The sequence below is a fragment of the Megascapheus bottae genome, chromosome 1, assembly GCF_031878675.1.
Source record: "Megascapheus bottae isolate mThoBot1 chromosome 1, mThoBot2.hap1, whole genome shotgun sequence".
In the NCBI taxonomy this organism is placed as follows: domain Eukaryota; kingdom Metazoa; phylum Chordata; class Mammalia; order Rodentia; family Geomyidae; genus Megascapheus; species Megascapheus bottae.
The window spans coordinates 1,220,330-1,236,941 of NC_143509.1; the positions used below are offsets into that span (position 1 = coordinate 1,220,330).

A 16,612-nucleotide genomic window follows, 5' to 3' on the forward strand; every position below is an offset into this window, starting at 1 on the left:
GGGAGGGGCTCGCTGCTGGGCCCTGGGTTTAATCTACAGCCCTCAGAGGAAGGGGTGGGAAAAATGAAGTGCTGCCTCCCCCGCCGTGTGGATGAGCCTGGAAGGCATTACGTGAGGTCCAGGCAGCCAGACACAAAAACATAAATACCGCATGATCTCACTCCAACGAGGAATCTAAATTAGTCAAGCCCATGCCAGAGGCGGAGGGGGCAGGAAACGGGGAGACGTCGGTCACAGAGCTGACAGTTTCAGTTACGTAGGATGAGTTCTAGAGAAACCTGTGCGTGTGTGGGAGGGCCCTGGGTTCAAATCTCAGTTCCATACACAAAATACAGCAACTTGCCAGCCATCAGTGGCTTGTCCCTGAAATTTCAAAACTACTCAAGATCTGTAGATCACAGTTCAAAGCCAGCCTGGGTGGGAATTTCTAGGAGACTAATCTCCAGTGAACCAGCAAAAAGCCGGAAGAGGAGTTGTGGCTCAAGTGGTAGAGCACGAGTCTTGAGTGAAAAGCTTAGGGATAGTCCTCAGGCCCTGAGTTCAAGACTGAACTCAGAGAAACCCCAATAATGGTATTGTGGGTTAGTTTCAGCCTGTGCCAGGCACGTGGGCTTGAGGAAAGCATACATCTTCAAGTAGTTCTGGTCCCTGTGTGGTCTCCGGCTGACAGTTGGGGCCTCTGGTGGGTTGGGGGGAGAGCACGGCGGTGGGGTGCCCTGTGTTCGGTTGTCACTGCCTGTGCACACCCCTGACACCCATCTCGGTGTCCAGCTACCTCTTGAGACCAATGGGAGCCCCAAGCCTGTTGGGCAACCAGAAGAGAGCCCAGAGCCAGCGGAAACTGAGGGTGAGCCAGGCCCTGGGGAGCCTCCACTTCCTCCTCCATAAAGCAGGGTCGCCAGCAGCTTGGGCTGACTCCATTTCCTCACCCCATAGCACAGGCCTGTGCAGACAGCAGGCTTGGAGGGGTCCTGTCTCACCCTGCCCCCTGCCCTTCTCCTTGGGTCCCTACTGGCCCCAAGGAGAACTGACAGCCCTGCCCCCGAGTCCCTTGCAGACTGCACAAGCCCAGGCCATTGGCCTCAGGAGGCTGCCACACAGTCTACACCACCAGGGCCACGGCAGCCACGGAGCCTGCCTGCACCCAGGTGGGCACTCCTGCACTGGTGTAGTCCTGGACGTGTGGAAGGTGGAAAGAGGATCGCTTGAGTTCAGGGCCCGGCCGGGCCATCCAGCGGGACAGGGGCCGGCCTGGGCTGTACAGGAGGACAGAGTCAGCCTGGGCAGTACAGCTGGACAGTCTGCAACACAAAAGAAAAGGAAAAGTCATTTTAAACCATTGCAATGAAGGAATGACTGAGTCCGAGTTGAATGTATGCGGCCCTGGGAACTGAAGTCCCTGTGGCTGTAAGTTCTGAAAAATAAAAGGACAGCCCCAGGCCCCCCAACCATAAAAGGCAACCTAGAAGAAGCCACTAGAAATTGCTAGAAGGTTCCTCTCTCTGACAGCTGCGGGTCAGTCTGGGATGACAGTGATTGGTGGAAAAGGCCCTGGGAGGTTGACTCCTTGTTCCCAGTGCTCGGGAGACGGGAAGGGTGCTGTGGGTGTGGGTTTTCAGGCTCTGAAACCTGAAGGCCACGTCCTGCTTCCCACACGGAGTTCTTAGATCCTGACCTGTGAGACCTGGACGCAGCCTGCCGGGCCCCAGGGCTATCTCTACCTTCCCCAGATAATGGTTAAATGATTTTTTTTCCCTTTTGTGCTAGTCCTGGAATTAGAACTCAGGGCCTGGGTGCTATCCCTGAGCTTTTATTGCCCATGACCAGAGCTCTACCATTTGAGCCATAGCTCCACTTCCAGGTTTTTGGTAGTTTACTGGAGATAAGAACCTCATGGACTTTTTTTGTGTGTGGGGAGAGGGGGTCATGGGGCTTGAACTCTGGCCTGGGCGCTGTCCCTGAGCTCTCCAGCTCAAGGCTTACAGCCCTACCCTTGAGCCAAGCCCCACTTCCTGTTTTCTAGAGGTTAATTGGAGATAAGAGTCTCAGGTCCTTTTGTGCCTGGCCTGGCTTTGAACCTTAATCCTCAGATCTCAGCCTCCTGGGTAGTGAGGAGCCACCTCGCCTGGCTCCATGTTGTTTCTTTCTCTTCCCTTTGGTTTGCTCAGACAAGTTCTCTTTATGGAGCCCAGGTTGGCCTTGAACTCACAGTCCTCCTTCCTCAGCCTTCCCAGTTCTGGGATTCCAGGCGTTCACCACTTTGCTGGGCTTCAGTGTTGTCTAGTTGACCTCTTGAATGTGGTCCCCTTATATAACCTCTGTTTATACCCTTTGGCGGGCATCTCCCCAAACTTCCACTGGCCTGGAAGCCAGCTGTGGAATCGTAGCTTCTGTGACTTCACGGGCTTTTGCTTCCATACGTGTGTCTGTGTTTCTGTGTCTGGCTTCTGTCACTTTGTCCATGTCGTCATGTGTGGCAGGCTTTCATTCTTTTTCACGGCTGAGTCAAAGTGTTCTGTTGTGAGAGCATCCCACATTATCATTCTCCACGTGTCTATTGACGGGCCCTGGGCTGTTTCCCTCTGGGGAGGCTGTGAGGGTCCCGGGGCCCTCCAGGCAACCCTTTGGACATCCACACAGAAGTGGGACTGGCAGATCAGATCAGTTTATACTTTTTCCTGAAGCATCTGACTTACATTAGCAACCTGTCTTTTGGCAGTACTGGGGTTTGAACTCAGGGCCTCTCAGCCCTTTTTTTCTTTTTTTGGCCAGTGCTTGAACTCAGGCCTCAGTGCTGTCTTTGACCTTTCTCAAGGCTAGGACTCCCATAGCACCACTTTCAGCTTTTTCTCTGTGTATGATACTGGGGAATCGAACCTAGCGCTTTGTGCATGCTAGGCAAGCACTCTTCCACTAGGCCCTGTGCCCCGACCCTGTCCAGGCCCTTTTGACACTGCTTATTTTTTCCCCATGCCCAGGCTCACCTTACTGTGATCCTCCTATTTGTACTTCCCTGTATCACTGGGGTGATGGGTATGTTTCACTGTCCCCCGCCATTGACGGAGAGCTTGGCCTTGAATTTTGATTCCCCTGGTCTCTGCCAGGAGATTATAAGCATAAGCCACTGTGACCAGCTGCAACGTGGTTTTTAACGTGCCCATGAATGTGAAGACCCTTCCCGCCCTGGCTGGGGGTGTTCTGGGGGCAGTGATGTTGGCATGTGGTCTCCCCAGTCTCTGAACCAGAGGCTCAAATTGCTTCCGGCAGCTGGCGTCTGCTCCCCGCCACCCCCACCCGCCCTGCACTCAGTCTCCCATGCACTTGGAGCCTGAGTGTCCCCAGCCGGCGGAGTGGAGGCCAGCAACCTCACAGCAGACCCCCCTGGCCCGGGGCCAGCGCTTCCTCCCTGGCTATGTAATGGCACCGACCGGATATTTTTAGCGGGGCCTGGAGAAGCGTCCTGTGCTGAAACACATACCAGACGCGTGAGGTCAGCCAGAGCCACGCAGCCCAGCCTGCGCCTGGTTGACCCCGGTAATCGCAGAAACCCAGGAAGACATGGGGGACGCTGAGGCCCTTTGGGGTGTGAATGCCTGTGTCTGAGGTCCCTCCCTCTGCAGCAGGCAGGCTCGGAACTTGCTGCTGAAGCTCCGGCATGGAGCCTGACCAGGCCAGGCTGCCCCCGGTGTGTGTAGGGAGTTAGCCAGGTGGGTGTGTCCAGCAGAACCTGGGTGCAAAGCTGTACTGGCTCTGACCCTGGGCCATGTCAGGTACCTTCTCCCCAAGAGCATCCTGGGGTTCTCCTGACCCGGAGGAAATGGGGAAGGCAAGCCTGGAGATGGCTTGGGCATCAGCTCCAGGGCTGAGCTTGCGGGATGGCACGGTCTTCATAGCTTACTCTCCTTCCCCATCGCCGGCAGTGCGATGGGGTTTAGACTTGGGGCCAGCACTCTAGCTCTGGGGCCACACCTCCAGTCTTTTGCTGTGGTTTATAACACGTAGGGTCGTGCCTTGGACATCCCATCTCCACTTTTCCAGCAGCTAGATTACAGTGTGAACCAGTCCTGGGCTTGAGCTCAGGGCCTGAGCACTGTCCCCTTGGACTTTCTCAAGGCTAGAGCTCTACCACTTGAGCCTCAGCACCACTTCCGGCTTTTTTCTATGTATGTGGTACCGAGGACTCGAACCCGGGTCTTCATGCATGCTAGGCAAGCACTCTACCACTAGGCCAAACTCCTGACCCCATTTTTTTTTTTTTTTTAATGATTACTTCAACCATACAGTGTAACAGTTCCCATGGCTCATAGAAGGGACTGAGCAGCAGCCGTATTGCGTTCCTGGTGTGTCCCTGAGAGGATCTCCTGTAGATTCAGGATTGTGACTGGCTTTTGTAGCTTAGTTTCTTCATTCCAGAGCCAGGGGCCTCTCCTGGCTGCAGGGCTGCTTTTTGTGATGCTAAATACTTATTAACACCTGAGCACCTGAGTATATTACACCCCCACGCACACACAGCCTCAGTTTCCCAGCTCTTGTCTCAGCCTCTGAGTAAAGGGCCTCGGGCTCTGGGGACAGGAAGGCCACACCCAGGGGACTGGGGTCTGATCCCTGCCTCTGTTTTCCCCACAGGCCTTCGGGAATGCCAAGACAGCCCACAACAACAACTCCAGTAGGTTCGGGAAATTCATCCAGGTCAACTACCTAGAAAGTGGCATCGTGAGAGGGTAAGCCGCCCTGGCATGGCCGCCAGGAAGCAGCTGGGAGGGAGCCTTGGGCAGGCGTCCCCCAGTGCTGCGATTGAGACACCAAGGCTTTGGGGCCAGGTCTGGGCCATGGGAGGCTGGGGTAAGAGCTGTGGTGGCACTGTGGTTCCCACCAGAAGGTTGGGAGCAGGTTCTGATTGATGTTCACCAGGCCAGATGTATTTGGCTACACTGGACTTTGAACTCAGGACCCCACACTTTCTAGGCTAGCATATACTGCTGAACTATGTCTCCAGCCCTGTTTTCCATGAGTTGTTTTGTTTTGGTTTTTTTTTTGGTGGGTCATGGGGCTTGAACTCAGTCTGGGCACTGTCCCTGAGCTCTTCAGCTCAAGGCTACCACCCTACCCTTGAGTCAAGCCCTACTTCCCATTTTCTGGATGTTAATGGAGATAAGAGTCTCAGGTCCTTTTGTGCCCTGGCTGGCTTTGAACCTTGATCCTCAGATCTCAGCCTCCTGAATAGCTAGGATGACAGGCGTGAGCCACCGTGTCCAGCTCATGAAGTATTTTTTGAAGTGTCTTGCTTCTCGCCCGTTCAGGTGTGCACCTGAGCCAGGAGTTCCCCCCATTTTCCACCTTCTGTGTGTGTGTGTCGGGGAGGGGGGGAAGGGTGTTGAGATCTAAAGATCAAGGCTTAAAATAAGCCAGACTGGACAGAAAAGTTCATGCGAGTATGATCTCTAACCACCACCTCCAGTGGTGCTGTGAGGCGCAAGTGGAAGACAACACACCAGCCTTGAGCTAAATCAAGACTTCAAGCCCTAGTTCGAGCACCAAAAAAAAAAGTCTCATGAACTTTTTTTGCCCAGGAGACCTTAAACCACGCAAGTAGCTAAGATGACAGGCGCAAGCTGCCCCACCTAGATTTTGATCTGCAGCCATTGGCCCCAGGACTCTACTGGGTAGCTTGTCCCTGCCCTGTGCCCAGTGTCACTGGCTCTGTGAGCCTCAGGCCAGATGCTACCGCATTGGCCCCTAGCACCACCATCAAGGTGTCTCAGTCACGGGAATTGGGGCTGGCGTAGTCCTAGTGGTGACCACCTGCCAAGCTCGTATCCAGCCCTGAGTTCTGTCCTCAGCACCACTGGGAAAAAAGCCATAAGAACCAGGAGCTGGTTTTTCTGGCGCCAATCTGTGGACGAGACTTTCTGCCACCCAGGGAAAGGCTGGAACCCCTGAGCATGCAGAGTCAGTGTGCACTGTGGTTTTCCTCTGCATTCTTACTGTTACCTATCAGCGTTCCCCGCTGTAATGGAATCACGGAGAGAGGTCGCTGAGGTTTGGGGACATGATGAATAGGACCCACAATCCTGGGCCTGTGGCAGGGCAGCACATCGCCATGGCAGGAGGAGTGTGTGACAGAGCTGAGAGCACCTCCTCAAGAAGTTCCCTTCTTCCCAGGCCCTGCCCCGAGCCTGAGGACCTCTCACAAGGCACACCACCTCTGCAGAGTGACAGCCGTGGACTAAGTTTAGAGGGGATTTGGTTTTGTGTTTGGCAGTACTGAGGTTTCAAGCACATGGTGCTACATTCAGCAGTCAAGTGCTGTATCGCTGACCCTCACCTCCAGACATCTAGACCCAACCAAGCTTTTAACACTCAAGACCTAAACTTTTTTTTTTTTTGCCAGTCCTAGGGCTAGGACTCAGGGCTGGGCATTGTCCTTAGACACATTTTGCTCAAAGTTAGCACTCTTCCACATGAGCCACAGTGCCGCTTCCTCAAGACATAAACTCCTAAGTACCTATTGTGGTCAGCTCGTACAAAGCACTTTCCAGCTTTGTCTTCTGAGTTTGGGAATTCTGATCATCCGCTCGATTGGATTGCGGGTCGCCTAGGAGACGGTGGGTGCCCCGCCATGCCGCACCACGCGAGCGCCGATTAACACAAAGGCCATGACCTGCAGTGTAGACTCAGGCTCAGGCTGAGTTGACGGCTATACTGCTTCACAAGTGACGGGGACTGGGGAACACGCAGCGTGTCACGCTGCCACTGCTGGACCAGCGCTGTGCAGTGCACAACTTAGGAATTCTTTATTTCTGGAATTTTCCATTTGCTGGCAGACCTTGGTGACCCACAGGTAGCTAAGGCCACAACGGAGGACAACAAAGAATGGATGGGTCACAGCCCCGGCCACACCCTGGCTGTGATCTGCTTTATTGAAGAATTCCCGTTTTTGCACCCACTGCCACGTAGGGAAATAAAGACCTGACTGACTTTCCCTGCACCAGATCTGCCTGACAGATGAACAGGCCTCCAGGGAGGCCTGTTGCTAGGTGACAGTACCCATATGGTCATAGGACATTCCAGAAAGATGGCTTCATGGCTCTGTAGCACCCCTGGGTTCCATCACAGCACGTAGGAGGGAGGAAAGGAGGAGAAAAGCATCTCAAGATCAGCTGGGAGCATGGCCTAGTAGTAGAGTGCTTGCTTGGTACCACATACACAGAAAAAGCTGGAAGTGGTGCTGCATCTTCAGTGGTAGACTGGAGAAAGCCCAAGGACGGTGCTCAGGCCCTGAGTCCAAGCCCAGGACCCAGCCAAAAAAAAAAAAAAAAAAAGAATGCAAAACAGTATTTGAATGTACTATTTCTCCTTCCTTTTTCTCTCAATGACAGAGCTGTCGTGGAAAAATACCTGCTTGAAAAGTCCCGCCTGGTCTCCCGGGAGAAGGACGAGAGGTAGGGGGGCATTCCCAGGTGGTCTTTGTTCCTGCCAAAGCGGAGGAGCAAAGGTCCTGGGGCCCAGGCAGCTTTGGAGGAATTATGGCTGATCACAGCCGCTGGCCTGGGACAGCTCCGCAAATCCATACACTTGGATGGCTGAAAACATCTCTGCTTTCCATCCACAAATGACATTTTCTTTTCCTCCTCCCTGGTCCCGCAGGAACTACCACGTGTTCTATTATTTGTTACTCGGAGTCAACGAGGAAGAGCGCCAGGAATTTCAGCTCAAACAGCCTGAAGATTATTTCTACCTCAACCAGGTAAACAGCTGCCAGCCCCCATCCACAAACACTACCTCTGTTCCTGCGAAGCTGTTTACCAGCCGTCCGGGGTCAGAGGCCGTCCCAAAAATGGCTCCAAAGAGGCAGCATAAAGGAGCCCATTCATTGCAAGTCCTGGGACATGGCCCATGGCTCTAGTCAGAACCCTTGTGGCTGCCCTCGCCCCCGCCCTCCCAGGCCCAGTAATGCCCTGAACAGGACACTTTTGTATTTCCAGCATAACTTAAAGATCGAGGACGGAGAGGACCTGAAGCATGACTTTGAGAGACTCAAGCAGGCTATGGAGATGGTGGGCTTTCTCCCCGCCACCAAGAAGCAGTAAGTACAAGGCCCTTGGGGGACAGCCCTTGCCTTACCGGTCACTCCCAGAACTCCACCCCGGCCCAGGAGAAAGTGGACAGTGCCTCCAAGCATAGCCAAGAGCCACGGAGCACAGGGGCAGAGGCAGCCGGAGCCCACATGAAACTAGGCATGGCGGCACACACCTGTAAGCCCAGCTCGGGAGGACGGTCAACTCCACTTAGTTTGGGCTACATAATACAACACTCTGGAGACAAGGCATACAGGCCAAGCACAGTGACTCACCCTGTCATCCCCGCAGAGGTGAATGCGAGCCTCCCCATTCAAGTCTAGCTTTGGGCAAAAATGTCACACTCAGCCGGGTGCAATGGCTCATTCCTGTCATCCTAGCTACTCAGGAGGCTGAGATCTGAGGATTGTGGGTCAAAGCCAGCCTGGGCACTAAAGGCTGTGAGACTCCTATCTCCAATTAACCATCAAAAAACCAGAAGTGGGGCTGTGCTCAAGGGACAGAGCAGCAGCCTTGAGCTGAAGAGCTCAGGGTCAGCGCCCAGGCCCAGAGTTAAAGCCCCACAATCCACATTTAAAAAGAAAAAGAGAGACTCATCTCAGACAGTAAGTCAGGCATGGTGATTTCCCTCTGTGGTCTCAGGTGCACTGGAGAAATAAGTGGAAGGAGAACGATCCAAAGCTAACCCTAGAGCAAAATAGAGCAGGGGGAAAAAAAGCAAGACCCTATATGGAAAGTAAAGCAAAAGGCATGAAATGTGACTCAAGTGGCAAAATGGCTACCTACGGAGTGAATAGCCCTAAGCTCAAACCCCCAGTACTGCCAAAAAAGAAAAAAAAATAGGCAGAAACTAGGGCTTTTCTTTGGCCGGTCGTGGCCTTGAGCTCAGGGCCTGAGCCCTGTCCTTAGATTTTCTTGTCTACAACTCCACCACTTGAGCCTCAGCACCACTTCCGGCTTTTTCTATGTATGTGGTCCCAAGGAATCGAACCCAGGTCTTCGTTGAGCACTCTACCACTAAGCCAGATTTCCGGCCCTGCTAGGGTTTTTTTTGGTTGTTGTTGTTTGTTTTGTTTTTTTGTGGATCATGGGACTTGAACTCAGCCTGGGCGCTTTCCCTGAGCTCTCCAGCTCAAGGCTACCGCCCTAGCCTTGAGCCAAGCTCCACTTCCCGTTTTCTAGAAGTTAATTGGAGATAAAAGTCTCAGGTCCTTTTGTGTGGGGGCTGGCTTTGAACCCTGATCCTCAGACCTCAGCCTCCTGAGTAGCTGGGATGACAGGCGTGAGTCACCACGCTGGCTAGGGGTTTTTGTTACTGTTGTTCTTTTTTTGAAGTCTGCGAAGTCCCCTCGCATCGTGGATACCCCTTTCCCGCCCCAGAGCTCAGCCCCGCTCCCCCAGAGAACTGAGCACTCCAAGGGACTCACAAGCTCTGTGTCCATCCCAGGATCTTCGCGGTGCTCTCGGCCATCCTGTACCTGGGAAATGTCACCTACAAGAAGCGAGCCACAGGCCGAGACGAAGGCCTGGACGTGGGGCCCCCTGAGGTGTTGGACACACTGTCCCAGCTTCTGAAGGTAATTGTGCCTCTTCTCTCACCTTCAGCCGCAGCGGGCAGGCCCACTCGGGGCAGAGTCTGCCATCATCCACAGAGGCCTGTCTGCTGGCCCTTTCTCACCTCTCGTGAAGCCCTGGGTCTGGGCCTGCCTAAGACCTTCAAGTGAAAGCTTCTTTAAAACCTTAGCTGGAGGGGCCGGGAGTGTGGCCTAGTGGTTAAAGTGCCTGCCTAGCATGCATGAAGACCCAGGTTCGATTCCTCGGTACCACATACATAGAAAAAAGCCAGAAGTGGTGCTGAGGCTCAAGTGGTAGAGCTCTCGCCTTGAGAAAGTCCAAGGACAGTGCTCAGGCCCTGAGCTCAAGCCCAGGACTGGCAAAAAAAAAAGACCCTTACCTGGAGCCAAGCACGGTGGCTCATATCTGTAATCCTAGCTACTCAGGAGGCTGAGATTTGAGGATTGTGGTTCAAAGCCAGCCTGGGCACTAAAGTCCATGAAACTCCTATCTACAATTAACCACTAGAGAATGGATGGTGGTGCTGTGGCTTAAGGGATAGGGGTAGTGCCTAGGCCAACAGTTCAAGGCCCACGACCCACAATAAATAAATAAATAGATAGATAAGTAGATAGGTAGATAGATAGATAGCATAGATAGGATAGCTGGCCAGGCATGGTAGTTCATACCTGGAGTCCCAGCCACTCAAGAGGCTGAGGCAGAAGGATCACATAGTATCAAAAGGGTTAAAAACAAATATAAAAACAGATGGACGAGGAGTTTGGCTTAGATGTAGAGTGCTTGCCTGGCATGCACAAAAACCACGGTTCGAGTCCTTGGTACCATATATGTAGAAAAGGGCAGAAGTGGTGCTGTGGCTCAAGAGGGAGAGTTCTAGCCTTGAGGAAAAAGCCCAAGGACAGTGCTCAGGCCCTGAGTTCAAGCCCCAGACTGGCAAGAAAAAAACAAAACAGGGCTGGGATGGCTGAGGAGGTAGAGTGCTTGCCTAGCAAGCAGGAAGCCCCGGGTTCAAACCTCGGAACCACACAAAACCAAAATCTTTGAGGTCTGTCTTCATGTTGATGGGCTGGGCCACGCAGGCTCCAGGCAATACCTGGAGATGTCTGGTTTCATGGAGCGTCCTGTAATGGGGTGCAGACTTCCAAGGCAAGCCAGAACCCACAGAGCGGCTGAAGCCTGCCCGCCTCACTTTTCAGTTGTCTTGTGTTTCATGCTTGTGCGCAGTGCTGGGCTGGACCCTCGGACCTCATACACGCTAAGCAAGCTTCCCACCACCAAGCTGCACCTCCAGCCTCCTCTTCCTATTTCCCAAGCCTGTTCCTAAAAATTGTGCTCAGCGTTTTTTTCTGGGGGTACAGGAGCAGCACAGTGGTAGGATACCCCCCGCCCTGTCCTGCTATCCAGGCAGAGGCTGCATACAAAGGGACTGAGTCATTGCAGGTCTAGTGGCTGCACGCAGTGTGGGAGCCACCTGGACCAGGGTCCCTGTCACAGCCATGCCCGGTGGCCACAGCTCAGGCCACGCCACCAGCCATGGCCTTGGCGAGAGCCCTGAGCAAGTCAAGGGGGTCCAGGTACTTTCCAGCCTGGGAAGTGAGAACCCCTGTTCTCACCAGCTCCTCATCTCCTTGACCTTTTCCTTGACCTTGAAACAGGTGAAACGAGAAATCCTGGTAGAGGTTCTGACCAAAAGAAAAGCGGTGACTGTCAACGACAAGCTCATCCTGCCCTACAGCCTCAGCGAGGTGAGCCCCACCCCCAACCCGCCTGTGGAGTGCGCTGCCCCCAACACCAGGGGAGCCTCTGCAGGGCCAGCACGGTGGGGTACCACCTGCACCCTCGCCATCCTGCAGCTTCGGGCGGTCATGTCTGCAGTCGTCTCCCCAGTATTCTCAGAGCATTGTGGCCTACAGCCAGCCGAAATGGCAACTGAGTTTTGCGATTTGAGGCACACACTAGTTCTCAGGCCCTGGCTGGGGCCCCGGACGTTTGTCCCCATATGCTCGTGGGAATACTGGTACTTACCAGAGCACACTGGGCTGTCCATAAAGTTTTATTGACACACAGCCATACCCATTTGTTTACAGACTGTCTAAGGCTGCTGTTACCTCAGCCACAGAGCTTCCAAACACCAAAAGTAGCGATGTGTTCTTGCCCACCAGTAAAGGCAGGCTCGTCCCAGGCGGAGACCTGGTGGCACCTGCTGCTGGGCCCCCATCAGGTGGCTCCCCTGTCTCCTCCATCACTGCTGTGTGACATGTCAAGAGCAGCGTGACTTGAAGCTTGGCCAGTATCAGGAAAGTCCCTGGTCACGGGGCATTTGGCGAATAGGGCCCCTCATCTGAGGGCAGCTGTTGGGGCCTTTCCCAGGGTGCCCTGGCACCCTGGCAGTTCAGCGCCCCCGCAGCACTCGCTGAGGGGATGGGGCTTGTTCCCACGGGGTCCGGAAAAGCAGAACTGGGGCGCGTCTCCTGCAGCTTGCTGCACCATTCAGAAGGCAGTGCTGGCAGCAAGATGCATGCTGGGGGCTGGGCTTCGTCAGACCATCTCACTGTGCCATAGTCTTGGGATGTTCTCATGACACCAGAGGGGCGACCTTCTGTGTCCCTGGGCTCTGTGTGATCTCTGCTCCCCAACTCGAAACCCCAAGCAGCACGGAGGGACTGGCCCGAGTCCTGCAGGCAGGATAGCTCAGGGCAAGCGGTGAGCCTCTGCACACGTCTCACGCCAGGGGGCCAGGCACTGCCTGAACCCAGCACAAAAATGAAACACACCTGTAAAGAGGAAAATTTCCAGCTCTCTTCTGACCTTACAGGGCCACCAGTGTATGTGCAGCCTGTCGCTGACAGAAAGGTTGTTTAGAAGGCACGTGGCTGTGCAGAGGTGGATTTACAGGCTGTGTGTACGGACTTACCTATAAACCCAGCTGAATTACTCAAGAGGAGGAGGTACCAGTGTGAGTTCAAGGACATCCCCCATAGAAGTTAGTAAAGATGGCCAGGCATGGTGACTCACGCCTGTCATCCCAGCTACTCAGGAGGCTGAGATCTGAGGATCAAGGTTCAAACCAGCCCAGGCACAAGAGGACCTGAGACTCTTATCTCCAATTAACCTCTAGAAATCGGAAACTGGGGCTTGGCTCAAGGGTAGGGCAGTAGGCTTGAGCTGGAGAGCTCAGGGACAGTGCTCAGGCCCAGAGTTCAAGCCCCATGACCCACCAAAAAAAAAAAAGAAAACCAGACCTTTTGTGTCCACAGGCCGTCACCGCCCGGGACTCGATGGCCAAGTCTCTGTACAGCGCCCTATTTGACTGGATTGTGCTGCGGATCAACCATGCCCTCCTCAACAAGAAGGACATGGAAGAAGCAGTCTCCGTGAGTGACGCCGCTCAAGCTACCACACCGGGCGGGGAGGGAGGGGCTGTGTCCAGCCTTGGATGCTCCAAGCTGTCAGTATCTGCCAAGACCCTGGGTTCTCCCGTGGGCGGGCCCACAGAGCAAAGGACAGAATTCAGGGGCCCTGGGCAGGAGGTGTGGCTCCCTGTGGGACGTGGCTGGACAGTAGGGCATGGCTACATGGGGCTTGGCTTGTTGGTAGGAAGCAGGGCTGTTTAGTAGAGCACGTGGCCTAGCACAGGTGAGGCCCTGGTTCTATTCACATGCACAGAGGAAGTCCTTCCAAGATGATGACTAAGCTAATAACATTCCCGGCCGTCCCGCTAAATCCATGCCCTCATCTCCCCAGTGCTTGTCCATTGGGGTCCTGGACATTTTTGGCTTTGAAGACTTCGAGCGGAACAGCTTTGAACAGTTCTGCATCAACTACGCCAACGAGCAGCTGCAGTATTACTTCAACCAGCACATTTTCAAACTAGAGCAGGTAAGGGAAGGAGCCGGTGTACACTACAGGGACATGCGTGGTGGCCCATGCCTGCATATTCAGGAGGCAGGGATCAGGCTTGTGATTCAAAGCCATCACAGGCAAAATGTGCATGAGACATATTACACATACACACACACATACATACATACACACATACATACACACGCGCGCGCACACACACACACACACACACACCCTATTTCATCCAGCTCTGCAGTGGAGGCATTAAGCATGCACTCAGCCCTTCCTGTCCACTGAGATCCGAATCTAGGATACCATGGGTAGCACATCCTACAGGGATGTATAGTGTTTCCTAGACTCTCCCGTGGCCTTTGCAAGTCCCCCTCACCTGTCTCCTGATCTGGTGCCAGTAGTAGAATGTGTGGGTATGGACCCTCTCCCCCAGAGGTCTGTTCACCTCCCCCCAGCTGTGTTCTCCATGTATTAGTGGAGTCATACAGTATTGGAGTCTTTGTCACTTAGCAGAACGTTCTCATACTGTAGCAGGTACCAGAATTCCCTCCCTTTCCAGGGTGGAGTACTCTTTCCTTGTGTTGATCCATGTCGCCGTGTGTACACACCCGGGTTGTTGGGATTCATTCTGTGGTGACGTGGGTGTGCTTGCTTCTTTTGGCTCAATCCTGGGCAGGGGAGGGGTGCAGGGTTTCATTTTCAGGAGACTTCCTCACGGAAGTCCCCCACCCCCACCCCCGGGGAGCAAGAGCCTGAGATCTCCCCCAGGACCAGGGCTTGTCCTGGAATTTTTCTCTACCACATGGAAAATCCCACCCTGCTGGGGACCGGACAGGTGTCCATGTTGGAGCCATGAGTCCCTTTCGGAACTTGCTCTGCACAAACACGTAAAGCCTTGTGCTTTCGGGAGACTGGAGCTGGCAGCCTCACTCTCGGGATTCCACCGACCTCTGTGCCCATCATTCTGGTGGCTCACTGGAAAGCTCATGGGGTTCTAAAGATGGCTGTGGTACCACTGAGTCACGGCTGGAAATCGAGACCCCGTGCTGAGGAGTCCTTGGGGCCAGGGAGAGAGAGGCTTCTCCAGATCCCCGACGTTCATACTGCTTCCATGTTGACAGGGAAGGAAGTTTCCAGGCTGGTGGGTGGCAAGTGACAAATACAGCATCAGAACCTGAGGCTTCCTGTCACCATGAGACAGAGAGTGGAGGTCAGGGAGGAGCCTCATGCTGCCCTCAGTCACCTGACATGAGCGCACAGAGCCCTGGGCTTCATCCCCAGCACCTCAAATAGGGTTTTAAAATGTGGTGTCTGAGTCAGGCTGGAGGAGTGGCTCAAGTGGTAGAGCGCCAGCCATAAGCAAGAAAGCCAAGCAGATGCATGACACCTGCAAGCCTCGGGCCCAGCACGTGTGCATACACATGCATGCACACACACATGCACGCACACACACGCTTGCACACACATGCTTGCACGCACACATGCCTGCACACACACAGCCCTCCACAGCCAGAGCCCTGTCTGACCAGCCTTGTGCCCCTCAGGAGGAGTACCAGAGCGAGGGGATCACCTGGCACAACATCGACTACACCGACAACGTGGGCTGCATCCATCTCATCAGCAAGAAGCCCACCGGCCTCTTCTACCTGCTGGATGAGGAGAGCAAGTGAGTGCCGGCCTCTCTGTCAGAACCCTGGCCAGAGACCCCCCCAACTCCTGGATGAGGAGAGCAAGTGAGGGCCTACCCCCCTGGCCCAAGCCCCTCAGCATCTCATGGGCCCTGCCCCTGTCTTGAGCCTCCCGTTTATAATTCCCACACAGCTGGCTGCAGGGGCTAGCACATGCTCCAGCACCTCCCTTCACCCAGGGATGCTCCAGAGATGGGGTCCCGGGTGTGTATGCTCAGGAGTTGGGGCCCAGGTGTCACCGGCCTGTGAGCCCCTTGCCCCCATCCCTGGGCCTGGGCAAGGCGGGAAAGGTAGCTAAGATTGGGGGACCCTACCCACCCCCAGTGACCCAGCTCCCACTCCTCAGACCCTACCAGCTCCCACCCCACCCAAGCCACCTGGCTCCCACCCCTCAGGCTCCGCCTCTTAAAGCTCCATCACCTTCCCTAGCTCTGCAAGCTAGGGAACAAGCCTGCAGCGTGTTGGGCAATGGCTGAGCATGCCAGTCCTGCCTATGCCTCCGTCTCCCCATCTCATCTTTTCTTCCTCTTCCTAAAAGGACATCAGCCGTGTTGTATAGCATCTACTGTCATGAGCTGGTGACTGCTCCAGGGCCCTGTCCTTCACAGACATGGTCAGCCCTGGAGCCGGACATGTCCCTTGATGCTGTAGCCACATACAGATATGCTGGGGTGGCCCCAGGACAGAGCACTTGCTCAGTGCTTGCCAGCCCTGGATACCATGCCTGGCACCAAGAGACAGAGTCAGGGTGAGGTAGAAATGTCCTGGGCCCATGAGGCAGAGCCTGGCTGCCCAGTCCTGATCCAGTCCTTATTTAAAACATTACCTCTTGTGTTGTTTGTGAAGATTTCAATTCCCACACACTGACCTTTACAAAAACACTTTGCTATAATGGTATTCACCTCAGCAGCTAAGTTTCTCAGTGCACAAGGCACCACTTTGCCGTGTCCACAGCCTGGAAGCCAGTGGCCCCAGCTCCAGGGCCCCTTGCCTGCCCTGTGAAGCCCAGGGCATCTGCCAACACCTGGCATGGCATTGCCTGTGTGTGGTGAGGCCAGGAGCATGCCATGTTCCAAGCTGAGGGTGGTGGCTGCCTGCTGAGCTCCGTATCCCGCCTCGAGCCCCCTCTCTCCATATGGGGCTGGGAGATGACCCCCTCCAGGCAGGTGTTTAGGTACAGAGGATCCAAGACCGGCAGTCTCTCCAGCCTCGATTGTTCTGGAAGCTGCCTGCCGTGGACTCCAGTCCAGGGCTTGACGGGCACAGATGCTCACACCTGTCCCCAAGTGCAGGGGACACCTTTCTGTGCTGTACAGGTTGCCTGGGCCCTGCAGGCAGCCCGGGCTCAGGCCATACTCCTATTTTCATCCTGCCCGCTCTGTGCAGAGCCCTAAGCCTTGCAAGGAGAATGCCCAC

The 16,612-nt window shown here is 54.6% G+C and overlaps 1 protein-coding gene across 7 annotated transcripts in view; it reads left to right on the top strand.

Annotated features, from left to right (window-relative positions):
- Myo9b (myosin IXB) overlaps positions 1-16,612 on the top strand; it is a 62,856-nt gene that overhangs the window by 27,724 nt on the left and 18,520 nt on the right. For all 7 annotated transcript variants that reach the window (XM_090335124.1, XM_090335073.1, XM_090335090.1 and 4 more), the window contains exons 3-11: positions 4,627-4,721; positions 7,380-7,442; positions 7,648-7,747; positions 7,986-8,086; positions 9,526-9,655; positions 11,309-11,398; positions 12,911-13,027; positions 13,398-13,532; positions 15,053-15,174. In XM_090335124.1, coding sequence (XP_090191250.1) covers positions 4,627-4,721; positions 7,380-7,442; positions 7,648-7,747; positions 7,986-8,086; positions 9,526-9,655; positions 11,309-11,398; positions 12,911-13,027; positions 13,398-13,532; positions 15,053-15,174 — 953 coding nt within the window. The remainder of the gene's footprint in view (positions 1-4,626; positions 4,722-7,379; positions 7,443-7,647; positions 7,748-7,985; positions 8,087-9,525; positions 9,656-11,308; positions 11,399-12,910; positions 13,028-13,397; positions 13,533-15,052; positions 15,175-16,612) is intronic.